Below are 23,185 nucleotides of genomic sequence, written 5' to 3'. Positions count from 1 at the left end.
TTGTGGGGATCAGATCTATATCCCGCGTCGGCATAACCAACTAACCCTTGGTTAGTTGAATTTTTCGAATAAAATAATCCCATATCTGCAGTACCACGAAGATATCGAAAAATATGTTTAACACCATTCCAGTGTCTCCGTGTAGGCTCAGAACTGTATCGCGCAAGCACATTTACCGCAAAAGCGATATCAGGTCGAGTGCATTGTGCTAGATACATTAACACTCCGATAGCATTGAGATACGGCACTTCAGGGCCAAGTATCTCTTCATTAAATTCTTTTGGTCGGAATGGATCCTTTTCAGGATCTAAATTGCGCACAACCATAGGGGTGCTCAATGAATTAGAATTTTCCATATTAAACTTCTTGAGCACTCGTTTAATATATGCAGATTGGTGTATAAGTATGCCGTTATTTTTATGCTCAAGCTCAATACCAAGACAGAGTTTGGTTTTTCCAAGGTCTTTGACCTCAAACTCTTTCTTTAAATATTCACCTGCATTGGCCAACTCTTCATGAGTTCCAATCAAGTTCATGTCATCTACATAAACCGCAATGATAGCAAATCCGGTTTCAGATCTTTTAATAACAACGCATGGGCAAATGGGATCATTTTTATAACCTTCCCTGATAAGGTATTCACTCAATCTATGATACCACATGCGACCAGATTGTTTTAGACCATACAATGATCTTTGTAATTTGATTGAGTGCAACTCACGAGGAGCGCTAGAGTTTGGCATTTTAAATCCATCGGGAATTTTCATATAAATATCAGAATCTAGTGAACCATATAGATAGGCCGTTACAACGTCCATTAGACGCATGTCCAGTCCCTCTTGGACGACCATATTGATAAGAAAACGAAAAGTGATCGTATCCATCACTGGTGAATATGTCTCATCATAATCAATCCCAGGTCGCTGGGAGAAACCTTGAGCTACAAGGCGGGCTTTATATCTTACAATTTCATTGTTCTCGTTTCTCTTACGGACAAATACCCATTTATACCCAACGGGCTTTACATTATCCGGAGTTTGAACGATTTGCCCGAATACTTTCCGTTTTTCTAAGGAAGCCAATTCAGATTTTATTGCTTCCACCCATTTAGGCCAATCATTTCTTTGGCGACATTCCATTATGGAACGCGGTTCACTATCATAATCATCGTACATAATTTCTTGTGCAACCGAGAATGCAAAAATATTATCGATGATTATCTCATTTCTATCCCATATTTCATTGCAATAACTTATGGGATTCTCGGTATTCCCGGGATTTGATATCGCTTTTCCGATATTAGGCTCAACAGATTTATCTGGAGCATTCTCACTAGGAACCACTTGATTCGAGGGTTCATCGATTTTCCCCTTTCTTTTTCTAGGAACAACGTCCTTTGATCCAATAGGTCTACCCCGTTTTTGTCGTGGGGGATCATCATTCATTTTCGCATGTTCTTCAGGAACAGCGATCCTAGCTGGAACATTCACAGCTGGAATATAAGACTTCGTAACTTTACTGGCATCATTAAATGCATCAGGAAGTCTATTGGCAATATTTTGTAAATAAATGATTCTATGGATCTCATTTTCACATTCAGAGGTACGTGGGTCGAGATGAGATAAATGTTGCTCACACCATATGAGATTCTCGATTGGTTTTTGTTTATCATTATCACGGATATTCTGAATATCCTTACCAATCGGTATAAATAATGTCTCATCAAAATGACAATCCGCAAATCTAGCGGTAAATAAATCACCTGTCATTGGTTCTAAAAACCTAATAATCGACGGTGAATCAAACCCAACGTATATGCCAAGTCGGCGTTGGGGACCCATTTTAGTCCTCTGAGGAGGAGGAATTGGCACTTGCACAGCGCAACCAAATGTGCGAAGGTGCGAAATATCGGGCTCAAAGCCTAATGCCAATTGCATTGGGGAATGCATGTGATAAGCAGTGGGGCGTAATTTAATCAGTGCTGATGCATGCAATACTGCATGGCCCCATGCTGCACTAGTGAGTTTAGATCTCATCAGCAAAGTACGAGCAATTATTTGGACGCGTTTAATCAGAGATTCCGCCAGTCCATTTTGAGTGTGAACGTATGCTACTGGGTGCTCGACATTTATTCCCAGTGCTGCACAATACTCATCAAAAGTTTTTGATGTAAATTCTCCGGCATTATCCATTCTTATGTTTTTAATGGGATAATCAGGGAAATGTGCTCGGAGTTTAATAATTTGTGCTAGCAAACGCGCAAATGCAATATTTCGCGTAGATAATAAGCATACATGGGACCATCTACAAGATGCGTCCACCAAAACCATAAAATATCTAAATGGCCCACTTGCAGGGTGTATTGGTCCACAAATATCACCATGAATACGTTGTAAAAACGATGGTGATTCATAACCGACCTTTTCGATGGAAGGTTTTATAATGAGCTTTCCTTGTGAACATGATTCACAAAAATATTCATTGGACATTAAGATCTTTGTATCTTTTAATGGATGTCCCTTAGTATGTTGTACAATCCTACGCATCATTGTCGTTCCTGGGTGACCCAGTCGATCATGCCATAACCCGTGTATATCGGGATTAATAAGTTTCCATGGCATAGTGGCATAGGATTCAAAAGCTCTAATTTCGAAACAATACACTCCAGAAGCTGTCGCTTCGAGTTTTTCATGAACAATTCTTTTGTCCATAACATATGACGTGATGCAGAGACATTCCACGGTATTTTCAACCAGTGTCTCTAAATGATATCCATTACGTCTCACATCTTTAAAACTCAGTAGATTCTTATTTGATCTACCTGATATCTATGCATTTTCAATATGCAAAGTGGTACCATTAGGCAACACAATTGTTGCGTTCCCGGAGCCATCTATTATTTCCGCGGAACCTGCAATGGTTTTAACTTGTGCCTTGCACAAAGTCACACTCGAGAAATATATTTTATTATTGAATATTGAGTGTGTAGTTGCACTATCGAGTAGGCAATTTTCTCTTTTATTGATGTTCTCCATGTTTGCCTGAATTAAATAACATAAAATTAATATTGAATTGTAGTATAGTTTGCAAATGATATAATAACAAACTCATAATTTTATACATAGTCAAAATATCAGCTCGACCTCGGAAACATAACCTCCAAGGGAGATATGTACATGGATACATCAAAAGACAAACTAGCTCAATCTCGGGTACTACATCATCCGAGAGAGATATATACAAAGTATACATAGTGAGTACAAAATAACTCAAAAGAGATGCTCATATGGCAATTTACACAAGAGGATCAAGATCTGTAAAGAAATCTGATAACTCAAGAGAGGCTCCATCTTGAGCAGGATCTTGATCAAGCATGCTCCCAGATGTGCTGGCTTCAAGAACAGCAAGTGGCATTTCTGCCTCGGTGGCATTTGTCTGGACATTTTTTGCTTTATCTCTTTTTGAGTCCTGGTACAGGTTTACCAGATGTTGGGCGGTTCTGCAAACTTTGGCCCAGTGTCCAGTCATTCCACATCTAATACACACATTTTCTGGAATTCTCTCCGCGAGCATCTTGCCTTTATCGCGTTTTGCCTGAAATGGTTGTCTCTGCCAGACCGTATTATTATTATTTCGACGGGGATATTCATATCCACCTCGGTCATTATTTCGGGCATCTTGAGGGGGACCACGTCCACCACCTCTGCGTGCACCACGCCAAAATTTACGCCCACGGCCTCTAAATCGGCCCATATTTCTATTTTGATTAGCATGTACTTCAGGCACAGCTTGGGACCCACATGGTCGTAAATCATGATTTTTCAACAGCAATTCATTTGTTTTTTCTGCTGTGAGGAGTACAGAGATCAACTCCGAATATGTTTTAAACTGGCGCTGCCTATATTGCTGTTGGAGCACCAAGTTCGAGGCATGCATAGTGCAAAAAGTTTTTTCCAATTTATCATATTCAGATATTTTAACTCCGCACAAGGCTAATCGGGACTCAAGTTTAAACAATGCCGAATTATAGTCGGCAACATATTTGAAGTCCTGCAGCCTTAGGTGCTGCCAATTATATTGGGCCTGTGGGAGAATCACAGTTTTTGTATGATCAAACCTTTCTTTGAGTTTTTGCCATATCTCTGATGGCCTTTCAAGTTGTATATATTCGTCTTTCAAATCCTCAGAAAGATGATGGCGGATAAAAATCATAGCATTTGCCTCATTTTTCCTATTTGCCTCCTTGATATCTACACAATCCAAGGCTTTTACAAGATCTAGCCCTTGGAGGTGTAATTTGATATCTAAGCACCAGGATAAGAAGTTACTGCCGGTAACATCAAGGATTTGAAATTTTTGTTTTTCGATTCCGGCCATCGTAAAATAAAATAAGTAGAAAATAGTACAACAAAAAGAAATTAACCTTTTTACAAACCTATAATTTTGTAGAGCAAAAACTCGTGCTGATAACGTGTTGTAGAATATAATACAAGGTGTATATAAATATATATATTAAAAGTAAATAGCTAGGCTTACGAGTTTACAAGAACATATAATTCTTGTATGATACATACACAAAGTGCATGTTATAATTAAAAGCCATCATTGCTATAAGAGAAATTGAAGTGTGAGAATAATGAAAATTGAAGCTACAGTATATCGAGTGTAATTGATGAAGAAAGATAATAATGAAAGTTATATATATTGTATTACGAGCGTACCTATTTATACAAAATATTAAGTCTTACGTACACGACATGTGTACAAGCTAGTTATGTAGTGTTCATAGCTACAATTTGAATTCTTATCAAAACCATGCAAATGAAGACCATATGTGCATATCATGTATCACATGGATAGGTGACATCTCATTGGTTAGTTTAATGGTGTGAAAGTCCACCGTGTCATACTAGTAGTTGAATTTTATTTTTACGTATATTATTAAAAAAAAATTAAACATGAGCTTATTGTCGGGTTAAAATCAAATCACTCGATATTTGATTGAAACTCATTCATTAAAAGCTCGATTTATTAACAAAATAAACCAAATTCGTATCACAACCGTACATCTCAGATCGAACGCTTCATATATTCCAACCAATCACTGCATTTTTATTTATAATTGGTCCAATTTTCATGTCACATTGGTCTAATATAGAGTAATATCCCAATCCCACACCACACTATAAAATTAAAATGAATCAAGAATGCTAAATATAAAATAACTAAATTAAGTTTTTAAAAAAGAAAAATATCTAAAAAAAAAACCTTTACAGTTTACACCATGCAAGAGATCCGAGATAATATAAATAATATACTCCAGATTTTCTCTATGCATAACAATAATTGAGATTTCAATCTTCAGACAAAGAAACCCTAATTCTTACCATTTTTCGAGTTTCTTTTTTTTACGGGCCACGAGTCTTCCGGAAGCAGAGACAACCTTGTTGTTGGTCGACAGGGATCATTCCACCACCTTTCGAAGTATCGATTGCCTCTATTAAGGAAACCACCTCATCCATTTCGGGCCTTTTATCCGGGCTTGCATCCCAACACCGTTTCATCACATTCGCAAGTGCACTTGGACAGCATCTGGGTATTTCGGGCCTCAAATTCTGCCCCCCGAAAAAGAAAAAAAATCAAATAAGGAAAAACGGTAGAAATCAACCAAAGAAAAAACTCTATATACGTGTAAATGTATATGTATATAGAGGTGGAAATTTGACGGATCAAATTGGAGTTAGTACTTTTGGAAAAATTCCAATTTTTATTCGAAAGTGATACACTAAATTCAGTTCCGTTCCAAAAAAAAATCGAAAATCAGAATTACGAAAATTGGAATGAGAAAACTTGTTCGAAATTCGAATTGGCGGGATTTGGATGTACCATCTTGTTAGTCACCTTTATTATAAAATACATAGTAATACTACATCATAAGTGTAATTTTCGGGGAAAAATCCGTTTTCGAAAATAATTTTGGAAATTAAAATTGGATGTATTTCCAATTCCTTTCAAAAAAAAAAAGAAAAAAGATCGGAACTTTCGGAATGAAAAATATTATTCAAAAATAGGAAATATCCAAAAAATCAATTCCAATTTCCACCCCATAATTATTACCTGGCGGACAACTGCTGATGTCACCTCGGAGAAACTAAGATCAGGATACGGCATATCGCAACAATATATCTCCCACAGGCAGATGCCAAAGCTATATACATCGCATTTTCTGTTGTATGCATTCCCATTTAGAACCTACAAACGAAACACGCAAATACGAGGAAGACGTGTAAATATTAAAGATACAGGGGTATCATTGTAAATTACAAAAATATATGATGTATGTATGTATGTATGTACCTCGGGTGCCATGTAACCTAGGGTTCCAGTCTCCCCCGTCATGTCGTGTGGATTAGATGCTTCGACACGAGCAACTCCAAAATCGGCAATTTTAACCGTCCTTGTCTTATCCAACAACATATTCTCCGTCTTAACATCTCGGTGTACGATTTTCTCGGAATGAAGGTAACTTAACCTACGAAATATATAAATAATATATAAAATCAAGAAAAAATATAATTAGGAAAAATTGCAAAAAAAAAACGAAAAAAAAAAAAACGAGACGTAATAATGTAAAGGTACCCTCTAGCAAGATCGAGTGCCATCTGCACAACGACTTTAAACGCAAGCTTCCTTCGCCTGTTCTTTATAAGGTAAGATTTCAAGGCGCCACCTGGCAGATATTCCACGATAACACAACATATGTTAGTAGGCATGCCTATGTGGCCCGTTTCCGTCTGAATATTTAGTCCCGACGACCCCATTGTTGCTCCTATAAACTGCATTTTCATTATCAATTATTACGTGTGTATGTATATAAATTAGGCGACCGGAAAAAAAAAAAATGGATACTAACCTTTGTTACATTAGGGTGATCGAGTTTATGCCACACGGCAACTTCTTGAGTAAAAGCTGCTCTTAAAGATGCTATTTCAGATTCTGTCCTGTGGCCGTCTTCCCCGTAGTCGAGCAATTTAACTGAGGATTATTTCATAGTTACCAAACTATTAGTTAAGTGCGATAAAATTTAATGATAATAGTGATTATAATCCGAAAGTATGATAATTAATAAAGACAAGCGATTAATTGGTCATCTAAAATTATCTAAAATGACTTTATCTTATCCTAAATTGTACGGAAAATTAGACTACATTGTAAGTAATTGAATTCAACGTTGAGTGAATCCTCGATATACGAATGTATCATACGATCCTCGATATGAAAATATACGGAGGCAAATACTATGATAAGAAGTTACTTAAATAAGGCAGATGCAGAGTAACAAAATTTATTACCACTAAATTTAAGATTCATAGTAACTTCGAATGCGGTCAACATCGCTAAATCTCGTTCAGTACAATATTCAATTAGAACCGTAGATCTATATAAATAACTACCAGTGTGTGTTATTATATGTAGATAAATTGTTTAATACATTTGGACAGAAAGTCAAGATCCCATTTTCTAGTAAAAGTTAACTTATACAAAATATATATTATATATAATATAAATAAATAAAAAATGGTTAAATCACATGAAAGTTGAGAAATAGCAGCACAAATTATTGCAGTGACCTCCAAAATTAAAACCAAACCCGTGCCACAAGTCACGGATTCCATAAGAATGCATTAATTTCCTACCCATCAAAATAAAATAATTAAATGGGATGCATATAATTTATAAATTAATTAATATTGAATTAAATGGGATATATTATAATGATGATTCTTGATTTCGAATTATTCACTTTGCTGCTATTTAATTTAGTTCAGTGTATTTTATTTAATTAATCAGATCAGATTTTGCGCAGCTAATAAGTAAGTATATACCTATTAATTAATTAATTAATATAAAGACAGTCATAAATAATTAATTAATGAATTTCTCATTTTTTGCAAAAAAAAAAAAAAGAAAGTAAAATAGTAAATAAATAATAATTAATTAATTACTAACCGGCAACATCCTGGCCGTCGTAAACGCCACGGTGGACGGTCCCAAATGTGCCACGCGCGAGCACACCCTTGACGATCAGCTTAGATGGGTCAATCTCCCACTCCTGCCTCTGCCTCCTGGGTGCAACGGCGGCGGCGGCGGGGGTTGCGGCGGCGACGGCGGCGGCGGAGGAGTCGTTTGGATCCTTGTTGATCTTGTTCTTCTCCAGAGTCCAAGTTCTGCTGAGGTGGCGCTCGAGCTGCTCGTCCAAGCTTTTCAAATCTATCTGATCTGCTCTCACGAACCCATTACTACTGCTTTTCTCCATTTTCCTTCTTCTGTGTGTAAGTATATATATATACACACACACACATACAAATGTGTATATATATGTATATAAGTGCGTTGTTTTTTTCTTGATTTTTTTGGGTTTTATGCCTCAAATGGAGAAAAGGAGAAAGCGAATTAAATACCGGGATGGTGTGTGTGTGTGTGTGTGTGAATGCGAGTGTGTAGTAGTGTGTGTGTGTGTGTGTGTGTGTGTGTAATAGTGTGTGTATTATGAGAGAGAGAGAGAGAGCAGCGCCATGTGGGCACATGGAATTGCCTGAAGACAACGTGTGGAAGTGGCCCCACAATTTCTTCTACTACTTTTTTTTTTCAACCCTCATTAATTTGAATTATTGTTTTACTAGAAAAAAATATGATTTTAATGAAATTAAATTTCTGATTTTTATTAATTTATGGGAAAATTATAGTTTTCACCCCTCAAGTTTGCACTAATTTCACATTTGGTCCCCCATTTTCACAAAAAATATTTTTGGTCCCTCGTGTTTCGATAACTTAATATTTTTGGTCATTTTCGTCAATTTATCGTTACGGTGTCAGTTAAGGAAGTGATGCGCACACGCTTGATTCCGTTATTATTAACAGAAAATTGAGGAAAATGACTAAAAATGTTGAATTTTTAAAACATGAGGGACAAAATGTGAAATTGGTGCATACTTGAGGAACCAAAATTGTATATTTCCCATTAATTTATATACAAATTTGTAAATGGAAGTGGAAGAAAAAGAATAATGTTATGGTAAGTAATAATTGAGGATAATCAGTAAAGTCATATCATCATATTACCTTGAAATGATGTGATACATTTAACTTTGTAGGGATGCTTTCGGTACGGTTGTCGGATATTTAATTTTATGCCGTGTACATATTATATGTTGCGGTATTGGAAAAAAAAGAGTATACCGTTAATTTCAGTGCGGTACAATTAAAACATGGTACTCTTGACGGATCCAAATAATATAATAAGATGAATAAAGAAATAATGCAACAAATTAAGCCATGGAATTGACAATTAAGCAATTGAAGGGACTATGCATCATGATTCATGATTCTTGAAATTTTGAATGGAAAATATTATTTCAAAATCAAATTTATTTGAATCGAAATCGATGAAATTCAAAATTTCATTCCACTTGTCACCGCTAGATACACTTATAAAAACAATTAACGACTCAACATTGTTATAATATTGTGGACTTGCACATGGGTATTTAGCAATTGGACACCTATAAGGGCATGTGGCACTATTTGAGTAATACACTACCTATAATTTTGCCAAGTGTCTAGATGAGTAGGCATGTTTGTAATATATAAATAGATGTAGTCTTTGGAGAGAAAGAGATGAAAATTGGTTCTCCCATTTCTTATACTACCGTGTAAAAATATTCACAATTAATAAAATTACTTTCTCTCTCTACTCTCTCTCTCTCTCTCTCTCTCTCATCACACACTATCTCTCTACCCACACACTCACACGCACACACTCTCTCTCTACACATATATTTATATTATATATTATATAGTTTATTAGATATACATATATTTTAACTATATATATACTGCACTATATACATTAGCTAATGGGAATTATTTCACAACACGTTATCAGCACGAGGTTCTGCTCGGAAGAAGGTAGGTTATGTAAGTTTGTTTATGTTATTTTATTTGATAAAATCCAGATCCTCGATGTCAAATGGTGAAGCAAATACTACGGTATTTATACGCCACCGATTTTCGGAGGAAAGGAAGGATATATTTATCTATAATTATATGCATGTTGATTTATGAGAAAAAAAAGATTAATATCTCTCGCCTCGACTATGAATTTTCAACTTGCATTACATGATTTTGATTTTGTAAATTTAGAAACATGTAATTGGCATGTGCAAGTTTCGATCTATTTATTTAATAATCTTGTTTAAATTAGCAAAAGAAAATGGGCTGATTTAGATAATGAGAAATGAAAATGACTCCGTCGCATAGGAGTCCAAATTAAGAGTCGATTTAAAGGCTATGATAATTACTCCGAACATAATGTTCGTAGAGATGGTGGACGTTGTAGTCCCCGATAATGGCCAATATAGAAGCCATAAATATAACTTCGGGTGTGATGCCCGTAGAGTCACTAAAAGTTGTGATTCCCCTCAAAGGCCAATGAGGCTATTAAAATAAAATTAATTGGGTGATACCTATATAAACGATGGACATTTTTGTTAAGGGTCGATTGAAAGGCCATTATAAAATTAAATATGGGGTTATGCCTACAATGACGATGTGAAAGATAGTCCTCGTCAAGATGTTCTTAAATTGACCAGAGTGGATGCAAATATTTTAGCCGAGATAATAATCTGGTTAAAATTAACTAAAACTCATGAGTATATTGCCTACAAAATATATTTTGTCCTATGAGTAAATGTTATATATTTGAGATCATGCATGATAATATTTTAATGGTTACGATATAACTCTCTCGATGTAACGGTTTTCGAGATTGAATTTATTTATTTATGAACATACCTCCCTCGGACGATATATACCCGAGGTTGAGCCTATAATATTATTTTCTCGAGATAAATATAAATGACGTCAAAAATTTAAATACTTCTCTCGGTTGATTTTATTCCCGAGATTGAGCTAATTTCTAAGATAAAATTTATATATCTCTCTCGGAAGAAATATGCCCGAGATCGAGTTTATAATATCTCCCTCGGACGATACATTCCTGAGGTCGAGCTTAATTATATATTCCCCAAATAAAAATTTACGACTCTCTAGCTCGGACGATTTATTCCCGAGTTTAAGTTAGTAAAACTCTCTTGGAAGAAATATTCCCAAGGTCGAGCTTATACACCCTGATGATATTGGTAATATTTCAAAGTTAATTTACTATGTCTACTAATTGTGTAACATGTACATATCTCTCTCGGATGTTAAATTCCCGGGATGCAGTTTGCAAAACACCATCGAACGAGAAATTCTCGAGGTTGAAATTGTATATCTCTCTTGGATGTTAAATTCCCAAGATTGAGTTAGCATTTTATTGACATATTATTTAATATGGATGTACATGTGAACAAATATAATAGACTATTGTCTATATATTATAATTTCGAACTTTGAAATTGAGTTATATATCTTTCTCGGACTGATTCCCGAAATTAAGATAATAATCTACATATCTCACTCGAGTGACATATTCACGAGGTCGAATTTTAAAAGTTCTCCTTCAGATGAAATATTTCTGAAGTAAAGTTTACATATCTTCCCTGAAATATATATATATTCCCGAGGTTGAGTTTAAATATCTCCCCGGACGATGTATTAGTCAAATTGACAATTTAATATATTCTAAATTTTATTGAGTGTGATATTGCGCAAAGCACGAAGTAAAACTAAATTACTTTCCGTAGAGATCATGGCTCCGGGAATAAATAATGTTTCTCTGCTTATGATATTAAAAGCATTAGCTTTTGTATATTGTATTGTGTCCTAATTCGAGTTTTTTAATTACTACACCAACATGTCATATAAACTGGTTAATCCTGAAATATTCAGGTTTTGACATGTTAATATGGGGACGCCCATAAAATATTAAGGTGGCTAGAAATAAAGAATATACTACGGACATTCGTACGATATAAGGATCCTTATGTCCAAAGAAAATTTCTGTAATTTATAGAAATCTCGTTATGTAACCTTTAGTGCAAAAGGGTTGATGGACCAATACAACCTTTCAAGTGCACCAATATTTTAAATATTTATGATTTTGTGAGAAGCATCTTATAGATGGTCTCACGTGTGTTTATTATGCACGTGCAATACGATTTTGTACGTTTTTCTGCACAAGTTACTATACCCCGTGCATATGAGAATGGATAGTGCCGGAAAAACTCGATCAAAATGATTTTGATGAGATTTGTGCAGAGTACTTGGGATAAATATCAGTACCTTGTAGCACACGCTCACACTCATATGGATTAATTAAATCCACTGAATGAACGAGTCATGATAAACATGCTCCGGATAAATATGTAGAGATTAATCTCTCGACTAAGGGCAATTACAATTATAAAATTTCGGGATGATTAATCCAGTGAATCACGTTCAAAACAATAGAATGTCGGTAGAGTCAAGTTTGGCCTAAATGCGAGAAAGCGATTAAATCGGAATTGGCTTTCCCAGAGAAACGAAATAAATACGGATTAATGGTACCAACTCCGAACAATATAAATTCCCTAGATATAAATGGGGTTTTGTTTGTTCGTTAGAGGAATAATAACAACAAAATTGTTCATTATAATGTGTGCCTTGTAAAATATTGATTCTACCGAGTATATGGGAATGATTATATTTAAATGTATTTACCGGTACATCATTTTTTCGTTTCCTAGGGTTGTCCACGAGGGAATGGACATACGTCTAACAGACATTCTAATGTTATCTTTATGGTTCACTGAATTTTGATATTGCAAAGACGAAGTGATAATATGTTGCACTCTTTTTCCCATGTGGTTTTTCCGACATAAGGTTTTTAACGAGGCAACTTATGATTATTAAATAGCCTATTTCGGAGGCCTATATTATTTGTTTCAGGGAGAGCACATAATGCTATGATGTGTTGTACTCTTTTTCCCTTTTGACTGGTTTTTTCCCATAGGGTTTTCCAGCTCAAGGTTTTTAATGAGACAACCTACAAATTGATTGACAGCCCCGTATTGGGAGCTTATATTGCTCATTTCAGGGGGAGCAATAGTGCGCTGCACTCTTTTTCCCTTACAACTGGTTTTTATCCCATTGGGTTTTCCAGCTAAGGTTTTTAACGAGACAGCTTATGCACACGACTTGGATTTGATTCATGTACTCTTTTTCCCTTCTGATCGGTTTTTCCCACTGGGTTTTCCGGCTTAAGGTTTTTAATGAGGCATCAATTCAGTCGATACAATAGTGCTACGTCCAAGGGGGAGTGTTATAATATTGTGGACTTGCACATGGGTATTTAGCAATTGGACACCTATAAGGGCATGTGGCACTATTTGAGTAATACACTACCTATAATTTTGCCAAGTGTCTAGATGAGTAGGCATGTTTGTAATATATAAATAGATGTAGTCTTTGGAGAGAAAGAGATGAAAATTGGTTCTCCCATTTCTTATACTACCGTGTAAAAATATTCACAATTAATAAAATTACTTTCTCTCTCTACTCTCTCTCTCTCTCTCTCTCTCTCATCACACACTATCTCTCTACCCACACACTCACACGCACACACTCTCTCTCTACACATATATTTATATTATATATTATATAGTTTATTAGATATACATATATTTTAACTATATATATACTGCACTATATACATTAGCTAATGGGAATTATTTCACAACAAACATATATATTTTAATAAATTTGACTTCAACTACTCATCCAGGCATTTTAAACGACATCGAATAATCGAGTAAATTTGTTTTATTTGAATATTTAAGATTGAAAACGAATTTTATTTGAGTGTGAATAATTATATATTTGTTGAATAATGGTTGTACATTATTATATTGCCCGTCAATGTTATTATACCCCTGTGCAAACTTAATACACAAAATAATTGTTTTTCTAACATTATTTAATTTTTGACTAAAATAATAAACATTTATCAGTGTATAACAAACTTTTGGTACCATGGGTACTTGTTGGATAGGGCCTTTATTTATGATACTTGTATACAAGATAATTGATGATGATGATGGATATTCAAAACATTTAATGCATTCCTATCTTTCTTTCTTCACTATTTTTTTTTTAGTCCAATTCATTTATTATTTATCAATCAATAAATAAAGGGAAAATGAGGGATACACCCCTAGTTTTGGAAATATATATCTATAGGTCCAATAATATTTTATTTCCTAGGCAAAAACCCAAATTTTGATCTTAATTTGTTAGACCCCGTAGATAATTAAAAATACCTGTTTTACCCCTTTAGTTTCAATTTAATGTATTTACTAGGCAAAACCCTAACCTCACAACAGCGTTTCTTTTTTCTCTCTCTCCCCAACTCCCGTTCTCTTCAATCTCATTTTACCACAGCCCGACCGCCGCCCACCGCCACTCCGTCGTCGGCCGCCGCTGCCCACCGCCACTCCACCGTCACCGGCCGCCGCTTTCCATCTGCCTTGCGCGACTCTCCTTTCCAGCGACATCGCCGCCCATCATCACTCCCCTCTTTGCCGGATCTTCTCTCATTAAACTCTTTCTCACCAGATATGGCGCCGACGAAGAAGAAACACAACATATACATGTGCTACGGTACAAATATTATGTTACAATTTGATTGTGAATTGTCAGGGTAAATAATTGACTTTATTTAAAAAACTATATTATTTCCACTTTGCTTAATGTAGCAATATAATTGTTTAGAAGTGCTTCGATTAATTTTATGATGCATAAATTATTAGGTATTGCAGCGTTCATTTAATTTTACTCGTGAATTAGAATCCGAGGAAAGTGATGGTGTAAGTAGCTCAGACAATGATGATGATTTAAGCCATGTGATTAAGTTTAAGATTTCGGACTTCAATGTTCATGATCGTGTTAGCATTGACCTTGGGGATAGGGTAAGTAGCAGTTTATTGGCTTCTCTTGCTATTTATGTTGTAAGATTGAGTTCATAAAGTTTCATGTTGCTATGATCTGACTATGTTCATTGTGCTTTTGTTGAGTTGTAATGCAGGGTGATGAAATTGTATATGAAGCTACAGTGAAGGAAGCTAGTAGGTTTGTTTTGATTTACGGCATTCGTTTCAGGATTTTATCAACCGAAGTATCATGAAGAGAAATAGAAATTCTAATAATGCTCTCTTTCTAGTAATGCAGTCCACTGTTCAATAAGAAAATTGTGCTTCGGCGACTGGTTAGCAATCAGGCGCAACGTAGGGGAAGAAGGGCAATAGAGGTATGCTAAGTTGACACATTAGTAAGTTACATTTTTTAAAATGGTGATATATTGTTCGACTTTGATGTCTTCTTGGTGAAATTACATTCAGGTATTGAAAAGACCGGCTCACCATAGAGTAATGTACCATTCTTACTCGGTTCAAGTTCATGGCTATATATGTTCATCCACAAATGATGACAGTGGTCTCTAGTACATGGTGTAAGTTTCTCTTTCTCAAAAAGTCAATCTAGAGGGGTGCTCCCGTTTTCATTTATTCTATTAGTTAATCGGCTAATGATTTCATATTTCCAAGATGAATGAGGGTCTGAATTATTTTTATGTTCAGTATCATGGCAATTCTTCTTTGAGACATTGGCTTCAAGAAGCAGATTGGCTACCAACTCTAGAAGCTACTCTCGTGTTGGATGAGGAGTCTGTCAGGCGAGTCAGTGATGATACAGTGGGAGGACCGGCAGTTTCTCGACAATTACGTCTTATTCGAAACTTGGCTGTACTTGTTTCAGTGTAGGGGAGATTTGCGTTATCAAGTCATATATAGTCACACGTGGTCATATACATATAGTCATATATAGTCACGTGTAATCATATACATGTAGTCATATATAGTCACGTGTAGTCATATACATGTAGTCATATATAGTCACGTGTAGTCATATACATATAGTCATATATAATCATGTGTAGTCATATACATGTAGTCATATATAGTCACGTGTAGTAACTCGTAGTAATATATTGTTATATATAAGCTATATAAGTTATGTGTTTTTTCTGATGTATAGTGATGTTGATGATTGTGTTTTTCCAATTTTTTGTTGGGTATTAATTAATTTATAATATCAAGATTAAATTGTGAATTTTTGTTTTTGGTGTAGATGAAGTTTTTTTTATATAATCATATGTAATATATATATACAATAGTCATGTGTAGTCAATTTCAATACAGTAAATTTATCAAAAAATTGAAACAAAATTAAAAATTAAAAATTAAAAAAAATTAAAAATTTAAAAAATTTAAAAAATTTAAAAAATAAAAAATTATAAAAAAATAAAAAAATTAAAAAAATTAAAAAATTAAAAATACAACAGAGGTATATATAAAAAATAATAATAAAATAAACATTTATATTTTTTTATTAAAAAAATTCTGATAATATGATAAATGCAGGTCTAAATGTTAATTGCAGTTGACTATAATGCTGAATGCAGTTAGTAAAATACTGAATGCAGTTGGGCAAAAATTAGATATAAGGGTACAATAGTACTTTTGCCTCTCCAGGGGGTTATCTCAAAGGAAGAATTTTAGGGGTGGACCTATCCCTATATATTTTCCATATTAAGGGTGTATATCAAATGGACCCATAAATAAATGCATGAATTGATGTTAAAGGGAAAAAAAAGGGCATGAATTGACCAACCTCGCGCGGGCCGGCTTGCGCAGAACAAGTGAAATTCTAACAAGGAGAAAATATCGTTAGCACCTGACGTCATAGGACGATACGAGGTAAGACTATAAGGTGTTACGTTGGGACTTCGGGTCGTCGTCTTAGGCAAACTGAAGCTTATTTAACATGAAAGCCCGTTAAATATGGAAGGCCCAAGTAAATAGGGAGTTAGGGTAAACATTCACATGAAGTTTGCATCTCAAGTGACGAAATACCTATAAATAGGGGATTCACTCAAACTCTTACTCTATAATGTTTTGTTTAGTGAAACACATAACATACACATAGAAAAATTCTTCTCACAGCTTCTATGCCGGGAATTCCCTCCATGTGTTGCAGGATTGGCGGCCGACCGAGATCCTGGCGAAATTAGAAGCGATGTAAAGCAATCCAGGCTGACATCACGATCATGTCATCACCAATCGGCAAAGAGAGTTCGATCACTATGTAATTATATGTTGTAGTTCTTAAATGGCTTTTTATCCCCCCATTCAACGGTTCATCTAGTTTCTATAAATTGATAACGATTATTTAATATTTTGCTAAATTATTAAATTTTATTAGTCTCGGGAATATTAATTTATAGAAAAGTTGTAATTTAAAATAGATAGTGTCAATTCACTAATAAAAGGTTTAATGGACTTCCTTTGGGCCCATTGGATTTTATCTTCTATCAAATGTATTTGGGCCTCCAATTTTGGGCCCATCAGGTTTTTGAACCAAATCGTTTTCCTTCTCAAAATTTAGAGTAAATTCAATTTGCACCCCTGTAATATGCGAAAAGTATCATTTACCCCCCTTGATGTATAAGAAACATCAAAGGCCCCCCTCTTTTTGACGGTCAATGGTCAAACTTTTAACGTTGTTAAATTTGAGTGTACAATGACTCTTTTACCCCGCTTTATGTCTGATAGAATCGCATAGTTCTTTTCTAGGTTGTTTCACATTCTAGGATTGCTGACGATTTAATTTTTAGCGTTTATTCAAATTATTTTTAAGGGTAAATAGCTTTTAGCCCCACCATGGTTTAAATATTTAGCACTTCACCCCCTATGTTACTGATTTGGTCACTTTAGCCCCTGAGGTTGACATATGGTAGCGGTCGTTTGTTTGTGTGATGGGAAATGGTTAATGTCTGAAACGCCCTTTTATTTTCCTACTATTTACCGGTCAAAACCACGATTCTCATTTACACTATTCATTTTATTTTCCTTCACAGAGGGGAGGGAAGTGTCAACCCTTCAAACCACATGGAGCTGAGTACTATTTAGCGTAACTCCATTATTAATGTGTATATATAAAACTAATACATTATTAATATGTATATATAAAAATAATCTTAAAGTATTAGTATCAATATAAGTATTAGCAGTGTAGTACCAATAACTGTAATAGTTTTAGTATCAATATCAGTATTAGTATTAGTATCAGTATTTATATTCATATCAATATTAGTATTAATATCAGTATTAGTATTAGTATTAGTATTATTATTAATATTAGTATTAGTATTAGTATTAATATTAGTATTAGTATTAGAATTAGTGTTAGTATTTGTAGTAGAATTAGGTATTAATATTAGTATTAGTATTAGTATTTGTAGAATTACGATTAGTAATATCATTAGTATTAGTATTAGTATTAGTATTAGTATTAGTATTAGTATTAGTATTAGTATTAGTATTAGTATTAGTATTAGTATTAGTATTAGTATTAGTATTAGTATTAGTATTAGTATTAGTATTAGTATTAGTATTAATATTAGTGTTAGTATTAGTATTAGTATTAGTATTAGTATTAATATTTGTATTAGTATTAGTATTAGTATTAGTATTAGTATTAGTATTAGTATTAGTATTAGTATTTGTGTTAGTATTAATATATGTATTAGTATTAGTATTAGAATTAGTATGAGTATCAATATCAATATAAGTATTAATATTAGTATCAGAATTAGTATTAGTAACAATATTGGTATCATTATTGGTAGTGGCGTATCTATCTTTTCTCTTTTGCGATATTAATAAGTTGTATTGTTGTTTGAATAATGTGCATCACTTACTGAACGTCGTTAGTGATAAACTTGCAGGTTATTTGAATATCTATTGTGTTACTTCTCTGCTGTCGTGTTTATTGTTAAGTTAGTTATTTTGCAGAAGATTCACATGGTGTAGTAGATTGCATTCCATGAAATAGAATTATGCCATATATTTTAGATGATTTCACTTAATCTTCATATCGTGTTTTGTGCGCTTCGCGTTTTCTTCTTTGTAATATTTAATTGAATTTCATTTGTTACAACTCTTAATTAAGAGATAAAGTTTATATTTTTTTATTTCCTTCCATTTTATTACTTGAATTGGTGTTCTTATAAATAGATAGTCGTTTACATATTATAATTATTTTTCCCATTTTAAAACTGACCTCCGTGCAACGCACGGGTGAAGTACTAGTACATTATTAATATGTATATATAAAAATAATCTTAAAAAGTTGCCTTTTATAATTGAAATTATTTTCTTTTACATGATTGTAGACATAATTTCTTAAGTTGCACTCAAAGTTGTAGAATCATTTCTTCCACAGATTGTCTGTTTTCTTTAGTTAGTTTGTAGCTAACATGCGCATTTGGTCATGAGAATCATAAACTGACACACACTGCATAATATATCATCAAATTTGTGCATTGGACCATATATTTATTAGGCATGTACCACCACTTTCAATGCTTAGACCATAAGAAAAAAAAAAAAAAAAAACTATTATTATTTATTTATTGCAATTTAACTCAGGCTATGAAACCCGAAATACAAGTTTCCGTTTCGGGTTTCGTAGCTTCAAATAATGAGAATATTTGCATTTTTTTTGGAAACCAATGTAACGAGTTGTGACCGTTCATTTCTGTGCTTTTTTGCCTCACAAAAACAACCATTTGCAAATGGGATGCACCGTTTTAGTTTTAGTAATACCTATTCGACTTTAAATATGATTATGACTATTTTCAAGTCTGAATTCGGAAAAACTCAAAATACGGAAGTAGCAGATTTTGGAACTGGCTTTCTAATCTAACTTGTATCATCAAGATTGGATGTCGGGTGAGAAATATATGCTTGAATCAATGAACACTGCTCACAGTTTTAAAGTTTTAAGTTATCTAAAATTTAAAATGTAACTCATTCATGAATAACTTTCACATCCGACATCCAATCTAGCTGATTCAAATTGGATTAGAAAGCTTATTCAAATGACTACAATTTTTGTATTTAAACTTTTGCCAAAATCAGACTATAAAATTGTCAGAATCACGTTTAAAGTCAGAACAATATTAATAAAATTAAAACGACATTTAATATTTCAAATTGCGAAATTGCCCCTATTTAATTATGCAGACAAATTAAACTTGCGGTGATAACGAATCATAAAAAGTTATCCAAAAAAAAAAAAAAAACTAAAATTTTCAACACAATTTTTTAATCGAAATTAAACATTTCCGAAAATATCATCAAATAAACATATAAGAATGTGTGGACCAATCAACAGTCAGCACGAGTCCACGTCATGTCATTCTCAAAGATCCAATGGCAAACCTCAATAAGCCCCGGCCCAGAACCCAACGCCACGAAAGCACCGTGACGTGGACTCCACGTGGACGTATCAATGTGACAGATGGCAACCCCACGGTTAATCTTGACCTTCGATTCCACATCAAGAATATCCGCCTCATAAACCCTCACTTTCGGCACAGAGTGGCAGTAATACAGTAGGTGCGGGTACAGGCTTTGGTGGCAAGACACCGCCCTAGTCAAATCTCCACCGTTGATCCCCTCCACCTTCCCGATCGCCACATCTCCGCCGGACCCCGCCACCCCCTCGGTGGTCCTCACCGCCACCTCCCGCCCGAGAACCGACACCGCGAAGTCGATCATGTCCTCTGCGGACCCCACGCACCTCTTGGTCTCACCGGGACTAGGGTTCCGCTCGCACTCAGATAGTGCCTTGACCACCACGCGCTCCATCGCGGAGCCCTCGTCCGCACGGAAAGTTCGTTTGAGCTCGATTAGTTCGTTTGTTGAAAACGGTAACTTCGAAGAGATTGTCCGGGGCAAAAACGACCTTTTAGGCATCCGGTCCTTAATATCGGGCATCCTCATAATCGTCCCTTCTTTAAGCATGCTTTCCCTAAAGAATTTACCCTCCTCAACGCCGTTATTTACGGTTTTGCCATCGGGTTTCGTTGATTCGGTTGGTTTCTTGTAGCCGGCAAACGTGATGCCCTTTTGAGCGTACTCTTTGAACGAGTTGTTGAAGCCGTAAATTTTGAACCCTATCGCTTGGTCCATTGCACCCTTTTGAGCGTACTCCTTAAACGCATCGAATCCTACATTAAACGACTTCCCGTAATTTGCGAAATTCGTCTTGGCCGAATTCGACGTCCGAGCGTACGATTGAAATGAATCGGTGCCGGCATTGGCCGAATCACGGTAGCTACTAAATGTATCAACGCCGCCGTTTCCGCCGGAGCCGTAATTCTTGAAATTATTGTTAGGGTTGTTGGCGTTCGTAGTGTAACCCTTGAACGAGTCGTTCGCGGCATTGCCGAGTTCGCCGTAGCCGGTGAATTTCGACCCGACGACGTTGGACGTGTCGCCGTAGCTGGCGAACTCGGCGGGGGCGCCGTTGCCGTTCTTGCCGTAGCCGGAGAACGATTGGCTGCCGGAGTTTGTGTTGTCGGAGTAGCTCCCGAACGCGAGTTTGTGGCCGTTCCCGTCCGAGTCGTACGAGTTGAACCGGAGATCCGGGACGTTCACCCGCGGCATGTAGGTCTTGAACTCGCCGGAGCCGCCCGTGGCGCCGGCGGCGTACGAGGTGAAGTTCGAACTGGCGACGTTGCCGTCGGCGGCGTACCCAGTGAAACCCTCGCGGTGGCCGGTGGAGTCGCGGCTGTACCGTGAGAAGGATCCGGCGGCGAAGTTGAGGCCGTCGGAGTAGTTCTTGAACTGGTCGGCGCCGCCGAGACGGGCGGTGCCGTAGTTGGCGAACTGCTTGTTCGCGTAGAATGAGAAGTCGGCGTCGGTGCGGTGGCTGTCGAGGACGGCCGCCGGCGGTCTGGAGTCGAGCAGGCAGAACAAGTCGGCGGCGGAGCAGAAGGCGGGGAGGTGGGAGGAGAGGGCCTTCTCCGCCGCGAGTTTGGTGAAGAATGCAGATTCCACGGCGGAGAGCGGCGAGGCTTTGGATAGTAGAAACGGAGGTATTTGACGGCGGCTGTTTGCAGACACGTGCTTTTTCCAGTAACGAATGGTTGAAGCCTTTGCTGTAAAGGGATTCTCTTTGGCTTTCTCAGACAACACTGATTTTACCTGCAAGAAAACAAACAAACATGAAATTAATTTTGTAAGAAAAATAAATAAATAATAATAATATAAATTACAAAATAGGAAAAACAACAAAAACAAAAGAGTATATATATATATATATATGTATTAAATAAACTTACAGAAAAACATGAGAGTAATAAGAACAAGAAAATGGCGTTACTGAGCTTGACTCTTCCTCTGTCCATATTCATCTTAGAGAGAGAAAGAGACAAACTAGAGAGATGGTTATTTTGGTGATCTATGGAAAAGGACATTATTATAGGGGAAATAACATACTCTTATAATCTTATTTTTATAATCTTATAATCTTATTTTTTATCTTTTATTTTTGAGTAAATTACGGCAATCACTTGAAGTAAGGTCAAATTACAAAAACACCCCTCATGTTTGCGTAATTATAATCATCCATCAACTATGAATCTTCTTACACGTTTAACTGGTGTTAAATTCAACAGAATCTTCTAGATTATGTGGAATGTTTCTCTAGTTTGTACTCGTTTTGATGCACTACAATTTGATATTTACAAGGTAGGAGACACATCTTATGATCATCTTGTTTCAAAATGTGGAGCTCGACTGGGGTAAAACGGGTACAAATTTGACAATATTTCACTAAATTTGACACTGCAAGGGTGGACGTGTAAGAAAATATATGGTAGAGGGGGTGAATGTAATTACCAAAACAAGATCGGGGTCTTTTCATAATTTGACCTTACTTCAGGGGTGGCTATGAATTTACACTTTATTTATTTTGCTTTTTGGACAAATGTTTGTTTGATAAAAGCAAGGAGCAGAGATTCTCTATGGTCTAATTTTATTTTATTATTAATTTAATTTTAATTTAGTGTAGTGGTGATGTTGTCTTTTATTGAGAAAGGACACAAGGTAGATATTTGTGTCAGAGAAATCTTGAATCTCACTAAATAATAATAATAATAGTTTGTACAAACAATAACGTTTCAGTCATTAGTGTTTGTTTGTCAAGGCACATTATTTTGATGATTAAGACATGTAGGTATAACACTAACTCTTAAGCTCTTACAATTCATTAATAAATGCCATACATGTACACCACA

The 23,185-nt window shown here is 35.5% G+C and overlaps 3 protein-coding genes and 1 long non-coding RNA gene across 6 annotated transcripts; 1 reads left to right on the top strand and 3 right to left on the bottom strand.

The window, feature by feature from the left end:
* Positions 1-3,294: 3,294 nt before the first annotated feature.
* Positions 3,295-4,377, bottom strand: LOC105962588 (uncharacterized). Its single transcript, XM_012986900.2, has one exon. It carries the CDS (start codon positions 4,375-4,377, stop codon positions 3,295-3,297), a length of 1,083 nt encoding a protein of 360 aa, XP_012842354.2.
* Positions 4,378-5,211: 834 nt separating this feature from the next.
* On the bottom strand, positions 5,212-8,468 carry LOC105952214 (serine/threonine-protein kinase 52). The gene is made up of 6 exons (XM_012975745.2): positions 8,011-8,468; positions 6,914-7,035; positions 6,640-6,836; positions 6,358-6,532; positions 6,118-6,252; positions 5,212-5,615 (listed from the first exon to the last, which is right to left on the bottom strand). The coding sequence occupies exons 1-6, from the start codon at positions 8,315-8,317 to the stop codon at positions 5,409-5,411; spliced, it is 1,143 nt and encodes a 380-aa protein (XP_012831199.2). The 5' UTR covers positions 8,318-8,468; the 3' UTR covers positions 5,212-5,408.
* Positions 8,469-14,331: 5,863 nt separating this feature from the next.
* On the top strand, positions 14,332-16,184 carry LOC148767834 (uncharacterized). Of its 3 annotated transcripts, none has more exons than XR_016033611.1 (6): positions 14,332-14,640; positions 14,790-14,948; positions 15,065-15,108; positions 15,200-15,286; positions 15,378-15,487; positions 15,615-16,184. It is a non-coding gene; the product is annotated as an uncharacterized LOC148767834 (long non-coding RNA). The 3 variants fall into 3 exon arrangements; XR_016033609.1 differs by having other exon boundaries at positions 14,333-14,640; positions 15,208-15,286; XR_016033610.1 differs by having other exon boundaries at positions 14,333-14,680; positions 15,208-15,286.
* Positions 16,185-20,059: 3,875 nt separating this feature from the next.
* Positions 20,060-22,377, bottom strand: LOC105952216 (polygalacturonase non-catalytic subunit AroGP3-like). Its single transcript, XM_012975746.2, has 2 exons — positions 22,229-22,377; positions 20,060-22,091 (listed from the first exon to the last, which is right to left on the bottom strand). Exons 1-2 carry the CDS (start codon positions 22,361-22,363, stop codon positions 20,268-20,270), a joined length of 1,959 nt encoding a protein of 652 aa, XP_012831200.2. The 5' UTR covers positions 22,364-22,377; the 3' UTR covers positions 20,060-20,267.
* Between the last annotated feature and the right edge of the window lie 808 nt (positions 22,378-23,185).

Source organism: Erythranthe guttata, chromosome 9, assembly GCF_056151865.1.
Source record: "Erythranthe guttata isolate IM_541 chromosome 9, IM_541, whole genome shotgun sequence".
Lineage (NCBI taxonomy): Eukaryota > Viridiplantae > Streptophyta > Magnoliopsida > Lamiales > Phrymaceae > Erythranthe > Erythranthe guttata.
This window is presented reverse-complemented; position numbering and strand designations above follow the sequence as displayed.